General features: G+C 42.9%; 1 protein-coding gene across 11 annotated transcripts in view; it reads right to left on the bottom strand.

Annotated features, from left to right (window-relative positions):
* The window catches only part of psd3l (pleckstrin and Sec7 domain containing 3, like), a 139,660-nt gene that overhangs the window by 47,148 nt on the left and 73,157 nt on the right, over positions 1-19,355 (bottom strand). For all 11 annotated transcript variants that reach the window (XM_021601636.2, XM_021601635.2, XM_021601634.2 and 8 more), the window contains one exon: positions 13,818-13,907. In XM_021601636.2, the coding sequence (XP_021457311.2) occupies positions 13,818-13,907 (90 nt within the window). The remainder of the gene's footprint in view (positions 1-13,817; positions 13,908-19,355) is intronic.

Genomic DNA, 19,355 nt, shown 5'->3' with positions numbered 1-19,355 from the left:
TTCCTTCCAACAGTTAAATGTTCAGTCATTTCACCACTAACCCTCAATGCACATTACATTTCCAACATTTGTCAAATTTGTCTGACGGAGGGGGCACTGGTTTTCCATTATTTACTTGCCCTTTCCTAGAAATGATAAAACAGGGCCCTGGCACCTGCGTTGCCAACATACAGTACAAAAGGACGTGTCTGGGAGGCTTAGCTGTGCTAAATATATGGGTAAATCCATCCCAATATGACAGGCACTGTTCAAACACCAACGACCAAGAGGAAAGAACGTTCTGGGTAATATGACCCATGAAGAGATAACGACAATGTTAAAAACAGAGGCTTCATTTGCTTCTACAGAAGCTGAGCATTACTAGTAATGCTTCAATGACACGTATTGACACGTATCAATGACACGTAAAACAAAAGTATTCCATAATTGTTTTATTGTACAGTAAATTCAATAAATTCAGTAATAACCATTAATTCAAGGCATTTTCAACTTCTCAGGAAAGTGCACAGTCATGAGTCACTGACTGGGTCTTGTCTTAGCAGGAGGACGGAGATGGGGGAGATAGAGTTCTGCCCTAAAGGAGGAGCAGCGTCTCTGGTGCGGCTTGCACAGTTGATCTAAGCCGTTATGACACAGATTAAGATCTGAGAGCCAAGTCGAACCCAAAATTGGAGCTTGTCACAGGAGCACTGCCAGTGAGCGATATCGACTATGGTCCCAGTTTGTCAGTTTAACTCCATAATCAGTATTTCAGTAGTGGTTCACTGGCCGCCACAGTCCATTTGATTATTTTACAGCTAAATAATGTTTGCATTCTAAAAACAAATGAAAAATAGCCTACATAACCCCAAAACAGTATTATAATTGCAATTAAGCCAAACTCAACCCAAGACCAGAAATGAATTGTCCAAGAATGACATCAAAACAAATGAAGTAAATATCTAGCAAAACACTGAGAGGAAACCTGTTATGCGGGGGCAGTAAGCTAACAATCTAAACTGGGTTTGTGGATTTAAATCTCAGCGCTTTTCACAGACCTAAAGACGATTGAGAGTGTGATGGATTGTTCCACCTTTTCATCCTGAGATCATGTCAACGACAGCCACGCCCCCGTCATTAAACCTACGTGCACTTTATCTAAAAGGAGTCACAGGGGGATGCCCATCATATCTACGTTGCTGTAAAAGTAGATAGATGTTGAAAGTGATCCTCACACGATTCTTGGGAGAGCTACTGTGTCAGGAGATATTAGATAGAAGATGGCTCTGCCCTCAATACTATAGTAATGTTTATGATTCGATGTGCCATCAATGTCCATGTCACTACAGCTTCCTTCAATGCAATAAAAACAACATTTCAACTAAGTGCAGGTCAAAACCATTGTATACAGCTATTATAACTGCATACAAAGTTTGAAATGCTACATTAACAATAGATGATTATCAGGGCCGTAGTCAGGGTGAATTTGAGTGAGGTCCAGACAGGGGGGGGTAGCAGAGAAAGTATTTGATGAATAAAATGGTTTACAGAACCATTTATTTTTCAGTTTTACAGCAAATATTCTGCAATTCTACACATTTTGCCATTTTGTGGGAAGACATTTGCGCAGATTTAAATGCATATTTCCCCATGACAAGTAGGGTAGGGTAGCCTAGTGGTGAGAGCGTTGGACTAGTAACCGAAAGGTTGCAAGTTCAAATCCCCGAGCTGACAAGGTACAAATCTGTCGTTCTGCCCCTGAACAGGCAGTTAACCCACTGTTCCTAGGCCATCATTGAAAATAAGAATTTGTTCTTAACTGACGCTATTCATACACAAAGTATGTGGACCCTCCTTCAAATTAGTGGATTCACCTCTTTCAGCCACTCCGGTTCTTGACAGGTGTATAAAAATTGCACACAGCCATGCAATCGCCATAAACAAATATTGTCAGTAGTATGGCCTTACTGAAGAGCTGTGACTTTCAACTTGACACTGTCAAAGGATCCCACCTTCCAACAAATCAGCTCGTCAAATTTTCTGCTCTGCTAGAGATGCCCCAGGTCAACTGTAAGTGCTGTTACTTTCCCTGGAAGCAACGTCAGCACATTAAATGTTCAAAAAAAGCTTCAGAAAATGGGTTTCCATGGCCGAGCAGCCGCACACAAGCCTAAGAACACCTTGCGTAACGCCAAGCGTCGGCTGGAGTGGGGTAAAGCTTGCCACTATTAGGTTCTGAAGCAATGGGAACGCGTTCTCTGGAGTGATGAGTCACGCTTCACCATCTAGCGGTCCGGCGGATGAAATTGGGTTTGACGGATACCAGGAGAACACTGCCTTCCCCAAAGCATAGTGCCAACTGTAAAGTTTGGTTTTTCATGGTTCGGGCTAGGCCCCTTAGTTCCAGTGAAGGGAAATCTGAACACTACAGCATACAATGACATTCTAGACAATTCTGTGCTTCCAACTTTGTGGCAACAGTTTGGGGAAGGCCCTTTACTGTTTCAGCATGACAATGCCCGCGTGCACAAAGCAAGATCCATACAGAAATGTTTGTTGAGATCTGTGTGGAAGGACATGACTGGCCTACACGGAGCGCTGACTGCAACCCCATCGAACATCTTTGGGATGAACTCTAATGCAGACTGTGAGCCGGGCTTAAAATCAGTGCCTGACCTCACTAATGCTTGTGGTTGAATGGAAGCATGGCCTTTTATTGTCCTCAGCACAAGGTGCACCTGTGTAATGATCATGCTGTTTAAATCAGCTTCTTGATATGTCACACCTGCCAAGTGGATGGATTACCTTGACAAAAGGATAAAATGCTCACTAACAGGGATGTCAACCAATTTGTGAACAAAATTTGAGAAATCAGCTTTTGTGTATATATAATGGAACATTTCTGGGATCTTTTATTTCAGCTCATGAAACATGGGACCAACACTTTACATGTTGCGTTTATATTTTTGTTCCGTGTATAAACCCTGGTATTGTACCCGTTTAAGGTGCTGATGATCCCAAACCGTCATCGCAGCTTTTGTGGATGTCGATGAGTGTCTGATTACATAAAGGGACATTTGAGCGGCTCCTCTGTTCTGAAGGTCAACATCTGAACATTGGTAAGCATGTAGGCTTAGTGATGCGCTCCTGTGAAAACATTGTCCAGGGTCATAAAATGTTGGCCCAAAAACCTGCCCCTTTAATCCCCCTGATATTTGATCTCATTGTGTGCTCAGGGCCCCAACAAAACCTCTTTCCAAAGGGTTGGCCAGTATCCAGATTTTTATACCGTTCCTGTACCATACCGGGGTATATCGTATTACCGGCAGTGCACACAAGGGGCCCCATTTTCTTTCCAAAAACGTGTCATTTTATTTTTCAAGGCACAAAACAAATTTAGGCAGCAGGGATCTTGATCCAGGTGGGGATTGATTATCTCTGCTGGAACCAAGAAGCTTGATCTTTCCATCAAGCCGCTTAGATCGCTAGTTAGCAAACCAAATGCATAGCTGGAGCCCCGAGCTGGATATCACTTATTTGATACAGCTTCGATAGTTAACTAGTTATAAGAAGTGGCGTAGCACCATCTCAGCACCCAATAACAAGACAATGATGACCAACCCTGTGGTCACATCCACTAGACAGGGTTTATTAAGGCACTGGAGTGACCGACCGAGGCAAAATTCAATAACATCCTGTGCTGTCAGCAGGACCTATCTGGACTCCCTGCTAATGCAGAGGATATAGGGCTTCACATAGAGGAGTCGGACATCATAATACCCTACCTTTCTAGAGCAAACACACATTCACAACAGCAGGCCATGGACTGGAGTGTGCCATCTAGTTATTACAGAGGAAATCTAGGGATCTACAGAATGAATCTAAGGCCTCCATTTGATAAATCACAGATAGAGAAAAATCAGCACTGAGGGTTCACAGATGTGGTTTCCCTCAATATCCAATGTCTGCGAGAGGAGCAGATTACGGGATGTATCGGTTTAAAACATGGTTAACACCTCCAATAGAGTATACACATTCCTTCATCTGTGTTTGATTGAACAGGGGGCCTGTTCTGCTTGTTCTTAAAAAGTAAGAGAAGAAGCCAGGTTAAATGTTAGGATGTAGGCTAACTCATAAATGCCTATTCTGGTTGATGTGATATTGAAATGCTAAGAGTAAATCACCAGATAATTAGAAAACTTGCCACTTCAGTTGTTTTCACCCAGCCTTGACAAAATGTACCTCACCTCATCAAGGGTTCTCAGCTCACACATGGTAGTGCTTAGTAACCATCAAATGGAAAAGGCACTGATAAAAATTAAGAAATAAGCCCCGTTATAAGCATTTAAACTGTATAGTGCAATTGAACAACTTGTTTTTTAAATGTATTACTAGATTTTGAACAGCAGTTGACTTGGGGCTCTCTGTTCAATAAAAAGCAGTTAACCATTAAGCATTCTTTCTAAATTGCATGTCTGAATTTAGATAATCTACTAAACCCTTTATTTATAGTGTGAATAAAAGAATACCAATAAAACAGAGGAGGAGTTGAAAAAAATCTAAACAAAAGCCCTATTCACACAGGACTAGTACATTATAGAATGTTGGCTATGTATTTATTACCCCAGCATGCCTCTTTCCAGTGGACGAGTCGGACCGGATTAGTTTACCAAACAGCCCCCTGTAATTCAATAGATTTTTTCTCATTGAAAATGGACCGTTATGACAGTAGCCTGGAGGCTGTTCTAGGTGTGAAGATATTTCAACTTCGCTAGGGATAGCCTATTACTGGCTTTCAGTTCGGAAAACTCAACAAGAATCAATATCAACCATGAACTGTATGCAGATCATTTAATTAAACTGACGTATTTGGCCATGTATCAATTCCACAGGATAAGTATTATCAGAGGACCTTTCCTGAGAAACAGCAGGTTATTAGTGCTGAGATAATAACCTTCCTGTCAAATCAAAAGTACTGACATGGCAGATTAGGACAGGATTAAAATGACAAAATGCGGTGATTTGTGTACATCCCACCCAAATAAGGCTATCGACTATGTAACGGATGGAAGCGCTGCAGACAATCCTGGCTTACAAGGTCATTATAACCTTGGGACGAACTGAAGGAATGACATCACTGAGTCTCAGATCAACATTCAACTTTCACAGCATGTTAGTGATGAATCATAACTCTGAACAGGTCCATGAAATGATCCGTTTCATATTCAAGGCAACTAGCCAGGTATGAAGGATTCTCCTTTCTAACCCAGCTACCCACGAAAGTCATTACATGAACAACTAAGCTAATTGCATTGACGAGCCATACCGCACAAGTACCCGGAGGAAAATTAGACTACGTAACAGGAGTACATCTAGGCTATAAGAGGGATACACGATACAGCTACATAGACGCTGTTTAATATTGCAAGAGACAGCTCCCATATTTCCATATGTATCCTCTTGTTTGACGATCACATGGAGCCTTTGGCCAAAAAGCGAAGGCAGATTGAAGGTTAACTCACAACCAAACAGCACGTCATGCTTTCTAATACAAGCCATTGGTGTCAGCTTTTTCCTGGACCAGAGAAGACTGCAGTTCCATTGACTTTCAGGCGGTGACAGAGGACAAGTCAACAGTGTGTGGACCAAATTGCATTTGGATATTTAGGAGATTGATTCTCACACACACTGCTACTGGGAATCTAATATTACGCTATATAACGCTTAACTTTGAAAACAGTCCAGAACACCATTCAATCGTTTTTGCATCTGGCCAACCTGCTCTACCTGTCTGAGCGTGCAGTATACATTCTATTTTTACACAACAGTGTACTAATCTAGGGAGAAAGTATGTATGTAACACTCCAGGAGTGAGAACAAATTCAGGGATATTATGGACACTTCCATCCAGTACTAAGCATTTCCAAAGTGGTAGAGCTCCCTTAGGCAAAACAACCATGAACGAAAATACACTCAACCCTGACCCATTTGCTAAGCAGAGTAGAAGAGACACTACAGGATTCGTAGAATTCAACTGACCGACACTCACTCATACAACATCAACATACAATGTTGACAAGAGACTATACAATTTGGTCCCTTCAAAAACAGCCACACAAATGGAAACAGTTGTTTAGGGTGAAAAGGTCTTAAAACTTCAGTGGATTCGTGACATCCATCCAGTTGGTAGAGCACCCAGGTTTCTTTGAGCAATGTACTAAAACAAACATAAAACAGTTACAATCACCAGCCAAGAAAACAGCTGGTTGTACACATTTTAGAGACAAAGTACAGCCAGCATATTTCTGTGATTTCAAGCTTTAGGGCTGAGTGTCAGTTTCCCCTCACCATCTTTTTCTGATTTCTTGCATGACCATAAGATCAACTACAGATTTAGTAAATAAAAACTCTCGAGTCAGATTAAATGTAGTGGTTTGGTGGCTGTCATTCAATTCAACATCATTCTACTGCCCTAAATTGAGGTTTCAGCTGTCGGCCAAGACTAATCGTCCTTAAACCCCTGACAAGACTACTCAATGGACGCTTACTCAACTCCATCAGCACGATGAATTCATGATTTTGCAAGTGCTCACATCATTCAAATTTTAGTAGGGGGGGGGGGCGACATTTGGGCCATAGACTTGCACTAAACTGGTAAAGAACTTTTGTATGTCTTAAAAGGGGCAGTGTAGTATTTTGAGGCAGGCTTGAATAATCTAATTAGCCAATAGGCAGAGAGCAGCATAATGTGTCTGATTCTCTGTAATAATGCTGTGGGAATAATAAAGCATCTTATTTTGTAAAGTGGTTTCTTGCATCAAACATTTTCAGTCACCTTGTCTGGAGGACATGTAGATAAACAGATTCATGTCAATCCCTGTGTGTTTGTTTTCCAAAAGTCTCATGGAATGTAGGCCTACATTTTACACCACAATGTAGGCTGCTACTGTAGGCTGAATGATAGAACAGCTATTTCCATGTTAAAATATTGCTCAGTGGCAAAACAAATTGAGGGAACATTGCTTCTTAGTATATTTACTCAATCGAGAATCTGACAATTCTGCAAGATGTTAGTTCTGGGTGTCTGAGATTAAGATGAAGCTGTCTACATGTTAGGATTGTACACCGCCAAATGTCTCCAGTTTCTGTACTCATCTGCCTAAAGACTCAAACACTAAGAAGCCAACACTTAACATTCGGCTCTCCCTTCTAAATGTTATCCAGCAGTCCATCCATGCAAGTATTCATACTGTAGGAGTCATGCTGGAGCCTGTGTTGGCCAACCTTAAGGGAACGCTACCTCTGCTTACATAAGCTGTTTTGCTATGCGCCAAGTGCCAACGGGTAAATGCAATAGGAGGCATCTTGATTTACATACAACGGCTATGCTTGTAATCCTCACAACTCTCAGGTTAACTTTCTCATGAATCAAATCGCTAACCATAGCGAAGTCAAATGTGTTTACGGTTTATCTGATGGGTCAGCCTTTAGTGACATATGGCAGAAAACTTCAGGACCTAGACAATAAGGTACAGTGGGCCAGTAACCGGAAGGTTGCTGGATCGAATCCTCGAGCTGACAAGGTACAAATGTCGTTCTGCCCCTGAGCAAGGCAGTTATCCCATTGTTCCCCAGGCGTCGAAGACGGGGATGTCTATTAAGGCAGAACGCACCTCTCTGATTCAGAGGAGTTGTGTTAAATGTGGAAGACACATTTCAGTTGGACAACTGACTAGGTATCCCCCTTTCCCAGTAGGCTTAGTTTATAGGCCAAGAAATGTCCAGGATGAATAGTAATTTATCCTTCCATGTAACCTCAACCCTTTTCCAAAGGTTGTAATTACAGCAAGTGAACTACCTGAAGATTGGAACAAAAACTAAAAATGGCTAGTGTGGAAAATAATATTCAACCAATCACATTTATAATGGCTGAGCTAGATCCTTCCCACATTGTTAAAATGTAGTTAGTCAAAACGACTAACTATACTGTAGGATTCCTATTTTGACAAAACTACAATTGTAAAATAACATAACTGTGATTTAAAACATCTAAACTTCCATTAGTGCACTGCATACCACTTTTGATTATTTTGTGGTGTAAAAATGTGGAACGGTTTTTTTCTGATCACAAACAGAAAACTCAGGGACCTCCACTTCATATCATCTCACGGGTGTATTCAAACCAAACTAGCCTCTGGATTTAAAGGATAAGTGCAAAATGTCAAGATAATGCTGCTTATATTTCTTTTGTTTCACAGTGTAAATATTGGTTTGTCACACCCATTAATTCAGTACTCATATTTAAAGGGTGTATATGAAACAAGGTATCATGGATAAGGAAACCCATCACCAGGCTCCATCGTACTGTTTGTCAGTAAACATTTGACAAAAAAAAAAAAACTAAACTAAATAGTTACAAAAGTACTTTTGAACTTTTTGGATTGTTTGGTATTCTGAAACAATGGACTGATGTCACTTTGGGAACCAGTCAAGCAACTGCAGAATATTACCATAGCAGAGGCCATAGAAAAGGATGAATATTTTTTATGAAATCGATAATTCTGCCATTAGGCAATGGGCTAAGATGGACTTGCCTATTCATTCGGAAAGTATTCAGACCCCTGGACTTTCTAAAAATGTTACATAACAGCCTTCTGAAATTGATTAAATATCATTTCCCCCTCAATCTACACAATACCCCATAACAACAATGTGAAAACCGGTTTGACATTTTTGCTAATTTATATATTTTCTTTTACAGAAATACCTTAACATAAGTACTCAGACCCGTTGCTATTCGACTCGAAATTGAGCTCAGGTGCATCCGGGTTCCACTGATCATATTTGAGGTGTTTCTACAACTTGGAGTCCACCTGTGGTAAATTTAATTGATTGGACATGATTTGGAAAGGCACACACCTGTCTATATAAGGTCCCATAGTTGACAGTGCACGACAGAGCAAGAACCAAGCCATGAGTTTGAAGGAATTGTCCGTAGAGCTCAGAGACAGGATTGTGTCGAGCCACAGATCTGGCGAAGGGTACCAAAGAATGTCGGCAGCATTGACGGCCCCCAAGAACAGTGGCCACCTTCATTCTTAAATGGAAGTTTGGAACCACCAAAACTCTTCCCAGAGGTGGCCACCAGGCCAAACTGAACAATTGGGGGGAGAAGGGCCTTGGTCAGGGAGGTGATCAAGAAACAGATGGTCACTCTGACAGAGCTCAGAGTTCCTCTGTGGAGATGGTTGTCCTTCTGGAAGGTTTTCCCATCTCTGCAGCACTCTACCAAATCAGGCCTTTACAGTAGAGTGGCCAGACAGAAGCCACTGCTCAGTAAAAAGGCACATGACAACCCGCTTGCAGTTTGCAAAAAGGCACCTAATGAACTATCAGACCATGAGAAACAAGATTCTCTGGTCTGATGAAACCAAGATTGAACTCTTTGGCCTGAATGCCAAGCGTCACGTCTGGAAACCTGGTACCATCCCTACGGTGAAGCATGGTGTCAGGATGGAAGGAAAGATGAATGGAGAAAAGTACAGACAGATCCTTGATGAAAACCTTCTCCAGAGCGCTCAGGACCTCAGGCTGGGATTGAGGTTCACCGTCCAACAGGACACCGATCCTAAGCACACAGCCAAGACAACGCAGGAGTTCTGAATGTCCTTGAGTTACCCAGCCAGAGCCCAGACTTGAACCCGATTTAACATATCCGGAGAGACCTGAGAATAGCTGTGCAGCAACTCTAACCATCCAACCTGACAGAGCTTGAGAGGATCTGCATAGAGGAGCGGGAGACACTCCCCAAATACAGGCGTGGCAAGCATGTAGCGTCATACCCAAGACGATTCAAGGCTGTAATCGCTGCCAAAGGTGCTTCAACAAAGTAATGAGTAAAGGGTCTGAATACTGATGTAAATGTGATTTGTTTTATTTGTAATACATTTGTTTGTTGAATGAACATCCCCTGATCTATAATCCCTACATCTCATATTTGACATTACAAAAGGACTGTGTTATGATGATATGACAGCTGACATGATCCGAACATTTCAGTGATGAGTGTAAAGGCCATCCATCATCGTAGGACATGTACATCTGTAAATGTTCCAAAATGGCCTTTTGTCATACAGAATTTTTTTGCAAAATACTTTCACAGAATAGCAACAACATAAAATGATCAACATGTGAATAAATGTTTGCAGTGCCAGTACACTCAGTCGCATTCATTCATATGCCACCAGTTTAGCGAGTGGTTTCCCCAGTGATGTCTCGGCAAATGCAGTAGTGTTCTTTTTTTTAAATGAGGTGAAATTGTTTTTACTAATGGTTGTGAATAGGCTACAGGGTGGTTTTTGAGTTTTATAACCGTTATTTGGCCTGTTAAAATGTTCCATAAATACATTAAAAAAAGGACATTTTAAAATGTTTTACTATGGACACCAATATTGATAAATTAGGGTTGGAGTATTAATAGGGGGTGAAAAAATATGTGTGGTTGCAAAATAGATCAAATGTTAATATTTTATCTCGTCCGAGACATTCCAGAGCAATAGGACAAAGTTAAGAAAACAGATTACTGCTCTGCCGGGTTTCCACATATGACGTATGAAAGATATCTGCTAGATCAAGTACTTCTAGTCTTTATTTAATGTCTTGCGTCACAGTGAGGCACTGCTTTTGTTTTATGTTATCTGATAATTGGCACTCCATGCAGGTGCGTTTGTGGGTTGAGTCACTGATGTGATCTTCCTGTCTGGGTTGGCACCCCCCCCCCTTGGGTTGTGCCGTGGCGGAGATCTTTGTGGGCTATACTCGGCCTTGTCTCAGGATGGTAAGTTGGTGGTTGAAGATATCCCTCTAGTGGTGTGGGGGCTGTGCTTTGGCAAAGTGGGTGGGGTTATATCCTTCCTGTTTGGCCCTGTCCAGGGGTATCATCGGATGGGACCACAGTGTCTCCTGACCCCTCCTGTCTCAGCCTCCAGTATTTTTGCTACAGTAGTTTATGTGTCGGGGGGCTAGGGTCAGTTTGTTATATCTGGAGTACTTCTCCTGTCTTATCCGGTGTCCTGTGTGAATTTAAGTATGCTCCCTCTAATTCTCTCTTTCTTTGTCTCTCTCGGAGGACCTGAGCCTTAGGACCATGCCGCAAGACTACCTGGCCTGATGACTCCTTGCTGTCCCCAGTCCACCTGGCCGTGCTGCTGCTCCAGTTTCAACTGTTCTGCCTGCGGCTATGGAATCCTGACCTGTTCACTGGACGTGCTACCTGTCCCAGACCTATTATTTGACCATGCTGGTAATATATGAACATTTGAACATCTTGGCCATGTTCTGTAATAATCTCCACGCAGGCACAGCCAGAAGAGGACTGGCCACCCCTCATAGCCTGGTGCCTCTAGGTTTCGGCCTTTCTAGGGAATTTTTCCTAGCCAACGTGCTTCAACACCTGCATTGCTTGCTGTTTGGGGTTTTAGGCTGGGTTTCTGTACAGCACTTTGAGATATCAGCTGATGTACGAAAGGCTATATAAATACATTTGATACCAATATGTATGGAGGGGGGGGTGTCCCGTGGTTCCCAAGCATGAAGCACCTAAAAGGACAAAGCCATCAATCAATATTCTCAGAGCAATTATGCCAATTTCTCTCCAGGATATAGCAGAGGTTGTCTGAAGATCGTATAACTGCACCTTGAACAACCAATTATTCATAAAGGAGGCATCCACGAATCAGTAAAAAATAATAATAAAAAAATCAAGTACAAATCTTTCTTTTCTCCACAACCAAAATGTCCAGTGTCATGGACTATACTTCGCATTTGTATTGTTACTATACATACACTACATGACCAAAAGTATGTAAACACCTGCTCGTTGAACATCTCACTCAAACATGGGCATTTAGTGTTCTCCTGGTATCCGCCAAACCCAGATTCGTCAGTCGGACAGCCAGATGATGAAGTGCGGTTCATCACTCCAGAGAACGCATTTCCGCTGCTCTAGAGTACAATGGCGGCTCCAGCCGACGCTTGGCGTTGTGCATTGTGATCTTAGGCTTGTGTGCAGCTGCTGGACCATGGAAGCCAATTTCATGAAGCTCGTGACAAACAGTTCTTGCACTGACGTTGCTTCCAGAGGCAGTTTGAAACTTGGTAGTGAGTGTTGCAACCAAGGACAGACAATTGTTACACACTATGCACTTCAGTATTCTGCGGCCCCGTTCTGTGAGCTGGTGTGACCTACCACTTCACGGCTGAGCCGTTGTTGCTCCTAGATGTTTCCACTTCAAAATAACTGCACTTAGTTGACCGGGGCAGCTCTAGCAGGCCAGAAATTTTACAAACTGACTTGTTTTAAAGGTGGTATCCTATGACAGTGCCACGTTGAAAGTCACTGAGCTCTTTAGTAAGGACATTCTGCCAATATTTGTTTATAGAGATTTGACGGCACACAGCCATGCACAACTGTTGTGGGTGAAATAGGTGAATTAACTAATTTGAAGGGGTGTCCACATACTTGTGTATTTATTCATCTGAAATGCAGAAAATATCTGATCTGAAAAGATGCACAAAATGTACAGTAATTCATGTCCGAATTTTGTAGACGAAACAGTACAGTCCCATTCTCTACAGAGCCAAACTAGAGCCATGAAGCAAATTCCCAAAAGACTAAAGAGGAAAGAGAAGAGAATCTAAGATGACTTATCCAAGCTGGCGCCAGGCGATGCCGAGGAGGCACAGTAAGGGCATTTTGCTTTGCCTGGAGATCGTCATCCTGCCCACCATTTGGCCATGTCCAATGCCAACGGGTGTTATTGCCAAACGCTAGTCGATGCAAGAAATTTGCTGTGAGAGCTAGGTGTGTGTTCTTTTTAATTAGACAGGAGGGGGGGATATTATTTCATTAAATGATGAACAGTGAGAAGGAGTCTTGGCAGAACATGCTAATTTCCTATTTTCTTGGCCAGTGGAGCTTATGGCCAGCAGGGCTGTGCTCTGGTTCGCCCAGCAAGGGAGTAAGCTTTTGCCACACCGAGTGTGCCAACACCGGACATCTCAGAATGACTGTGGGAAGAGATTAAGCAGCAGGAAGTGTTGCTTTCTATTGGTGCAATATTGGCAGGTCACTGAGATGATTGCAATATTTGCTGACGGTGAAAATACTGCAGGTTCATTAAACTACAGTATACCTATAATCAATATCTTCTTAGAGAAAATGATACCTAAAAACTTGAAGGCCCTCAAGTAAACAAAAAATACATTAAGAATATAACAATATGTCTAATGTTTTTGCAGTGTACTAACTGAAGAACTAGTAGCAACAAATAGTTTGCATAGTTCGCCATAGACCACAGCAGCTGCCATAATATAAGTGGACTGTAATAGAACCTTCTATGCTTGTGTGGTCTGATGTTTCACTTTGAGGCAAAGTCCCAAGACCTTTATACCCGGTCTCCAATGACAGAACCTAACTAGCACTAATTAATACCAGGGTAGAACGTTTGTCATTCGGTTGTAAGTCATTCAGAATATCAGGTGAACAAATATCAGGTTAACGTGGGCTGAATGGCCGAGGCAAGTGCTGTCTGACGGCTGAAGGGATCAGATTGTCATTCGAACAGAGTGGAGCTAATATCGCGTTTTGTGTTACTTGGTGCAATAGAAGTCTCCTCTTTCACATGACAGGCCATTGGACCAGTCTATCCACAGTCTTGTTTCACTCACGCCATTAAGGTACTCATCATTTTACATTCGAGGGCCTCCAGACATGATCCTCCATCACCCTTATACAATCACTGGCAAACTATTGAATGAGGCAAAGCAACAGGACCTACCTTTAGGAGCTCTCGGGGGAAATCTTGTCCTCCATTTAACCCTTCCAGGTTATTGATGAATTCCTGGCACGTCATCTTCTTCCCGATATTCTGTAAGGTGTAGGAAAGATTTATGACTGGGATGATGTGAAAAGCGCATCAGACCGAGGCCTTGGTTAACCCTATCAAAATTACACAGTTTGAACTTATTGACAGGTTAAGGGGGCCATGATCATGACATTATTTATGCAGGAGGCGGAACATCGCCTGCATTCCAAAATAGTTCCTGACCCTAAATACAAAACTAAGTGGATAGGTCCTACATTCATGGCAACATCAAACTGAGCTACTATAAATGTGGCATCATCCATACATTTATCATTTCAGAATAAGCACCAAGTCCAGAATTCTAATACGAACATCAAGGGTAAACGGAGGTGGGAAAGTGGCATCTTATTGAATTGGAAGATATAATCACTTGGCTCCCATAATAAAAGACCATTAAGCTTTTTGCTCTGAGGCAGTAAGTAAGTCGCTGGCTGGATAAGAGTACACTAGGGGGAATTTCAAGTCCCGACTATATCAGTGGGTTTTAGAGGAGGTACCTACGGTGCACTAAAACTAAAAAGTTTGGACATTATTAATATTAACTACTACAAAAATGACCTACATTATCTGGTACTTCATTGTTGTGCAGTGTGTTCCCACAATGCACCACAATGAAATCCCAGTCTAAAACTAAACTCCATTAAAGCACTCAAACAAAACACGCTGGTACTGTACACTCATGTCAAGTAAGGGGGTCTGTTACCCAATGGAACCCTGTACTACTGTCTCTCAGAAAGTACGGGGTCTGTTTCCCAATGGAACTCTGTACTACTGTCTCAGAAAGTAAGGGGTCTGTTTCCCAATGGAACCCTGTACTACTGTCTCAGAAAGTAAGGGGTCTGTTTCCCAATGGAACCCTGACTACTGTCTCTCAGAAAGTAAGGGGTCTGTTTCCCAATGGAACCCTGTACTACTGTCTCTCAGAAAGCAAGGGGCCTGTTTCCCAATGGAACCCTGTACTACTGTCTCTCAGAAAGCAAGGGGTCTGTTTCCCAATGGAACCCTGTACTACTGTCTCTCAGAAAGCAAGGGGTCTGTTTCCCAATGGAACCCTGTACTACTGTCTCTCAGAAAGCAAGGGGTCTGTTTCCCAATGGAACCCTGTACTACTGTCTCTCAGAAAGCAAGGGGTCTGTTTCCCAATGGAACCCTGTACTACTGTCTCTCAGAAAGCAAGGGGTCTGTTTCCCAATGGAACCCTGTACTACTGGCTCTCAGAAACATAAAAATACATTTGGCAAAATTAAAACACTTGTAACATTACATGTATCATTAGTAAAGATTGAACAAGGTTTTTCCTTCTCAGTACGAAATGGTTGTAGACTAGATCACTTTAATATTGCTGTTAATAGTGTAGGGGACGAAAGCTAGTATTCACTGCAACCGCTTGTTCTAACAGAATGAGCAGACGGTGTTTGTTCCAATGACTTGACGGTTCCTGCCAACACCGGCCAGAGTTTGTAGGTGGACGGCACTGACAAATGTTCAGACTGGCACACGATTTCCAGAAGGCAACACCGAGCACGTTTTGATCTATATAACTGCAAGAGCTGACAATCTCTCTGTGTACGAGTGTTAGAGTGCAAGGAGGGCTTGTAATGAAATTCTACACATTGTGTTTAGGATGCATACTTCACATCAAAATTCTGTTGTTCAGAGATTCTCTTTAATCTATGCTACACTAAGAGGCATCCATTTACTGTGCGATGACGCCGTGGACCCATCTAAGATGTTAAAATATCCTCCCCGTTTCAACTCGCTAGCAAACTATTTCTTATGTTTAGTCCCCGCAACCTTCAGAACAAGACTTGTGACTACTTATTGGCAAGGTCAGAGAGAGCCTCTGGTGGCTGTGTGCACCCCATAACTTGCCCATAGTGCCAATGAGCACAAGTCATTTTATCCCCCCTGAGAAGGTAAATATACTTTAGTGACCATTAAATGAATTCACAGGTTGTTTTCACTCAGGGCTCTCGAAAACACAGTTCCAGAAACAAAAAGAAGATGTATGCTTTCATGTTAGCACAGCATAGCAGCTCGTGGCCACACAGCGATGCCGAGGTCGTTTCAGGCTGGACTATTCTAATGGCAGAGTTTAATCATGTTTTAATGGCATAGTGCTGTGGGCCCCGTGCAGCAGAGTAATCATTGAACTATACTAAACAAAAATAAACATGCAACAATTTCCGAGATTCAGCTGAGTTATAGTTCATTTAAGGAATTCAGTCCATTTCAATTTATTCATGAGGCCCTAATCTATGGAATTCACATGACTGGGCAGGGGCGCAGCCATGGGTGGGCCTAGACCCACCCACTGGGAGCCAGGCCCAGCCAATCAGAATTTGTTTTTCCCACAAAAGGGCTTTATTACAGAAAGAATGAATCCGTCGCACGCATCCCTTAATTAAGGTATACATTTTTTTTTTTTGTCATTACGGATATCAGCCAATAGAAACACATTCAATAACATTCACTACATGAAACGACATATTAAAAGAAAGTTTGTTTAAGAGTCTGTCCTATATCAGAGACACGGTCAGGAAACGACATACCGACACACAGCAAAAAAATAAAACGTCCTCTCACTGTTAACTGCGTATATTTTAAGTAAACTTAACATGTTCATACAAATATTTATACAAGATTCAACAACAGACAAACTGAACAAGTTCGACAGACATGTGACTAACAAAAATGGAATAATGTGTCCATGAACAACAAGGGGGAAGGGGGGGGGGGGGGGGCAAAATCAAAAGTAACAGTCAGTATCTGGTGTGGCCACCAGCTACATTAAGTACTGCAGTGCATCTCCTCATGGACTGCACCAGATTTGACACTTGCTGTGAGATATTAACCCACTCTTCCACCAAGGCACCTGCAAGTTCCCAGACATTTCCGGGGGGAATGGCCCTAGCCCTCACCCTCCGATCCAGCAGGTCCCAGATGTGCTCAATAGGATTGAGATCCGGGCTCTTCGCTGGCCATGGCAGAATACTGACATTCCTGTCTCGCTGGAAATCACATACAGAACAAGCAGTATGGCTGGTGGGAGGAGGAGGACTTCCCTGTAACGCACAGTGTTGAGAATGCCTGCAATGACAACAAACTCAGTCCGATGATGTTGTGACACACTGCCCCAGACCACGACGGACCCTCCAGCTCCAAATCGATCCCGCTCCAGAGTACAGGCCTCGGTGTAACGCTCATTCCTTCGAGGATAAACGTGAATCCGACCATCACCCCTGGTGAGACAAAACCACGACTCCTCAGTGAAGAGCACTTTTTGCCAGTCCTGTCTGGTCCAGCGAGGGTGGGTTTGTGCCCATAGGCGATGTTGTTGCCGGTGAGGACCTGCCTTACAACAGACCTACAAGCCCTCAGTCCAGCCTCTCTCAGCCTATTGCGGACAGTCGGAGGACTGAAGGAGGGATAGTGCATTCCTGGTGTAACTCGGGCAGTTGATGCCATCCTGTACCTGTCCCGCAGGTGTGATGTTCGGATGTACCGATCCTGTGCAGGTGATGTTACACATGGTCTGCCAATGTGAGGACGATCAGCTGTCCGTCCTGTCTCCCTGTAATGCCGTCTTAGGCGTCTCACAGTACGGACATTGCAATTTATTGCCCTGGCCACATCTGCAGTCCTCCTTGCAGCATGCCTAAGGCACGTTCACGCAGATGAGCAGGGACCCTGGGCATCTTTCTTTGGTATTTTCAGAGTCAGTAGAAAGGCCTCTTCAGTGTCCTACGTTTTCATAACTGTGACCTTAATTGAAGGTCCTCAAGAACACAGTGGTTTCCATCATTCTTAAATTGAAGAAGTTTGGAACCCCCAAGACTCTTCCTAGAGCTGGCCGCCTGGCCAAACTGAGCAATCACGGGAGAAGGGCCTTGGTCAGGGAGGTGACCAAGAACCCGACGGACACTGATTGAGCTCCAGAGTTCCTCTGTGGAGATGGAAGAACCTTCCAGAAACACAACCATCTCTGCAGCACTCCACCAATCAGGACAGATGGAAGCCACTCTTCAGTAAAAGGCACATGACAGCCTGCATGGAGTTTGCCAAAAGGCACCTAAAGGACTGACCATGACAAACAAGATACTCTGGTCTGATAAAACCAACATTGAACTCTTTGGCCTGAATTCCAAGGCTCACGTCTGGAGGAAACCTGGCACCATCCCTAAGGTGAAGCATGGTAGTGGCAGCATCATGCTGTTGGGATGTTTTTCAGCGGCAGGGACTGGGAGACTAGTCAGGATCGGGGGAAAGATGAACGTGCAAAGTACAGAGAGATCCTTGATGAAAACCTGCTCCAGAGCACTCAGGACCTCAGAATGGGGTGAAGGTTCACCTTCCAACTGGAGCTCAAATATATTTAGATTTGTTTTACACTTTCTTGACTAATACATGATTCCATGTGTCATTTCATAGTTTTGATGTCTTCTATTATTCTACAATGCAGAAAATAGTAACAAATAAATGAAACCCCTGGAATGAGTAGGTGTCTGAACTTTCGACTGGTACCGCATATCTAGTTTAAACAGACGGATTTTTATGGGTATTTCTGTATTATGTTAATGACATTTCTGCGGGTGCGTGACCATTGTAGGCTAAGTGTTAATCTGCTTCTTGATATGCCACTCCTGTCCAAGTGGCGGGATTAGCTTGACAAAGGATAAAAATGCTCACTAACAGGCATGTAAACTAATTTGTGCACAACATTTGAGAAATAAGCATTTTGGGCATATGGATCATTTTTGTGATCTTTTATTTCAGCTCATGAAATATGCAACCAGCACTTCACGTGTTGACTTTATATTTTTGTTCAGTGTAGTATTTTTTTTAAATTTAAATCAAAGGCTAGTCTGAAAAGGAAGAGACTAATTCAAATAAATGTAATCGCTCACCAGTTGCAATGTGTTTGACAGTTAGCTTGACGAAGTGAGACAAGGCTTCCTTAAGAGCAAACAGAGTCTGTCAGACAGTGTCAGGGTGTTGATCAGACTGACTAATGCCTACCTAACCAAAGCCTGTATGGCCGAGTAGGGAGCCACAAGCAGATGGTACATGGGAGAAAAAACATTGACCAGACGGAGAAAATATCCAAAACCTTGAGCCAATACAAAGTTACATGAACACTACTTTCCATCACTTGCATGCACATTGGAATCAGAGTGCATAGCCTACCCCTCGTCTCTGTAAGAGGAGCACATTATATAACTAAATGGACAGATCTCCCCCGAAAACTATTGATCCCAGTATTTATTGAGTTGTGGTGGTGTGCAAACCATCATCCTCTAACTGCCCCTGTCCCCAAACAGAAGGTGTGTGTTGGACAGGCACCGCTTCGATAGCCATTCATCACTGCTCTGTGTCCTTGTCTAGGAGTATTCAGCCATTTTACAGGAGGGACTGGAGAGGATCCCAGGGTGAAGTGGTAGCCTTCACTTT

This window comes from Oncorhynchus mykiss, chromosome 5 (assembly GCF_013265735.2).
Source record: "Oncorhynchus mykiss isolate Arlee chromosome 5, USDA_OmykA_1.1, whole genome shotgun sequence".
Lineage (NCBI taxonomy): Eukaryota > Metazoa > Chordata > Actinopteri > Salmoniformes > Salmonidae > Oncorhynchus > Oncorhynchus mykiss.
The sequence above is the reverse complement of the archived record's forward strand: the minus strand, read 5'-3'. Positions and strand labels throughout refer to the sequence as shown.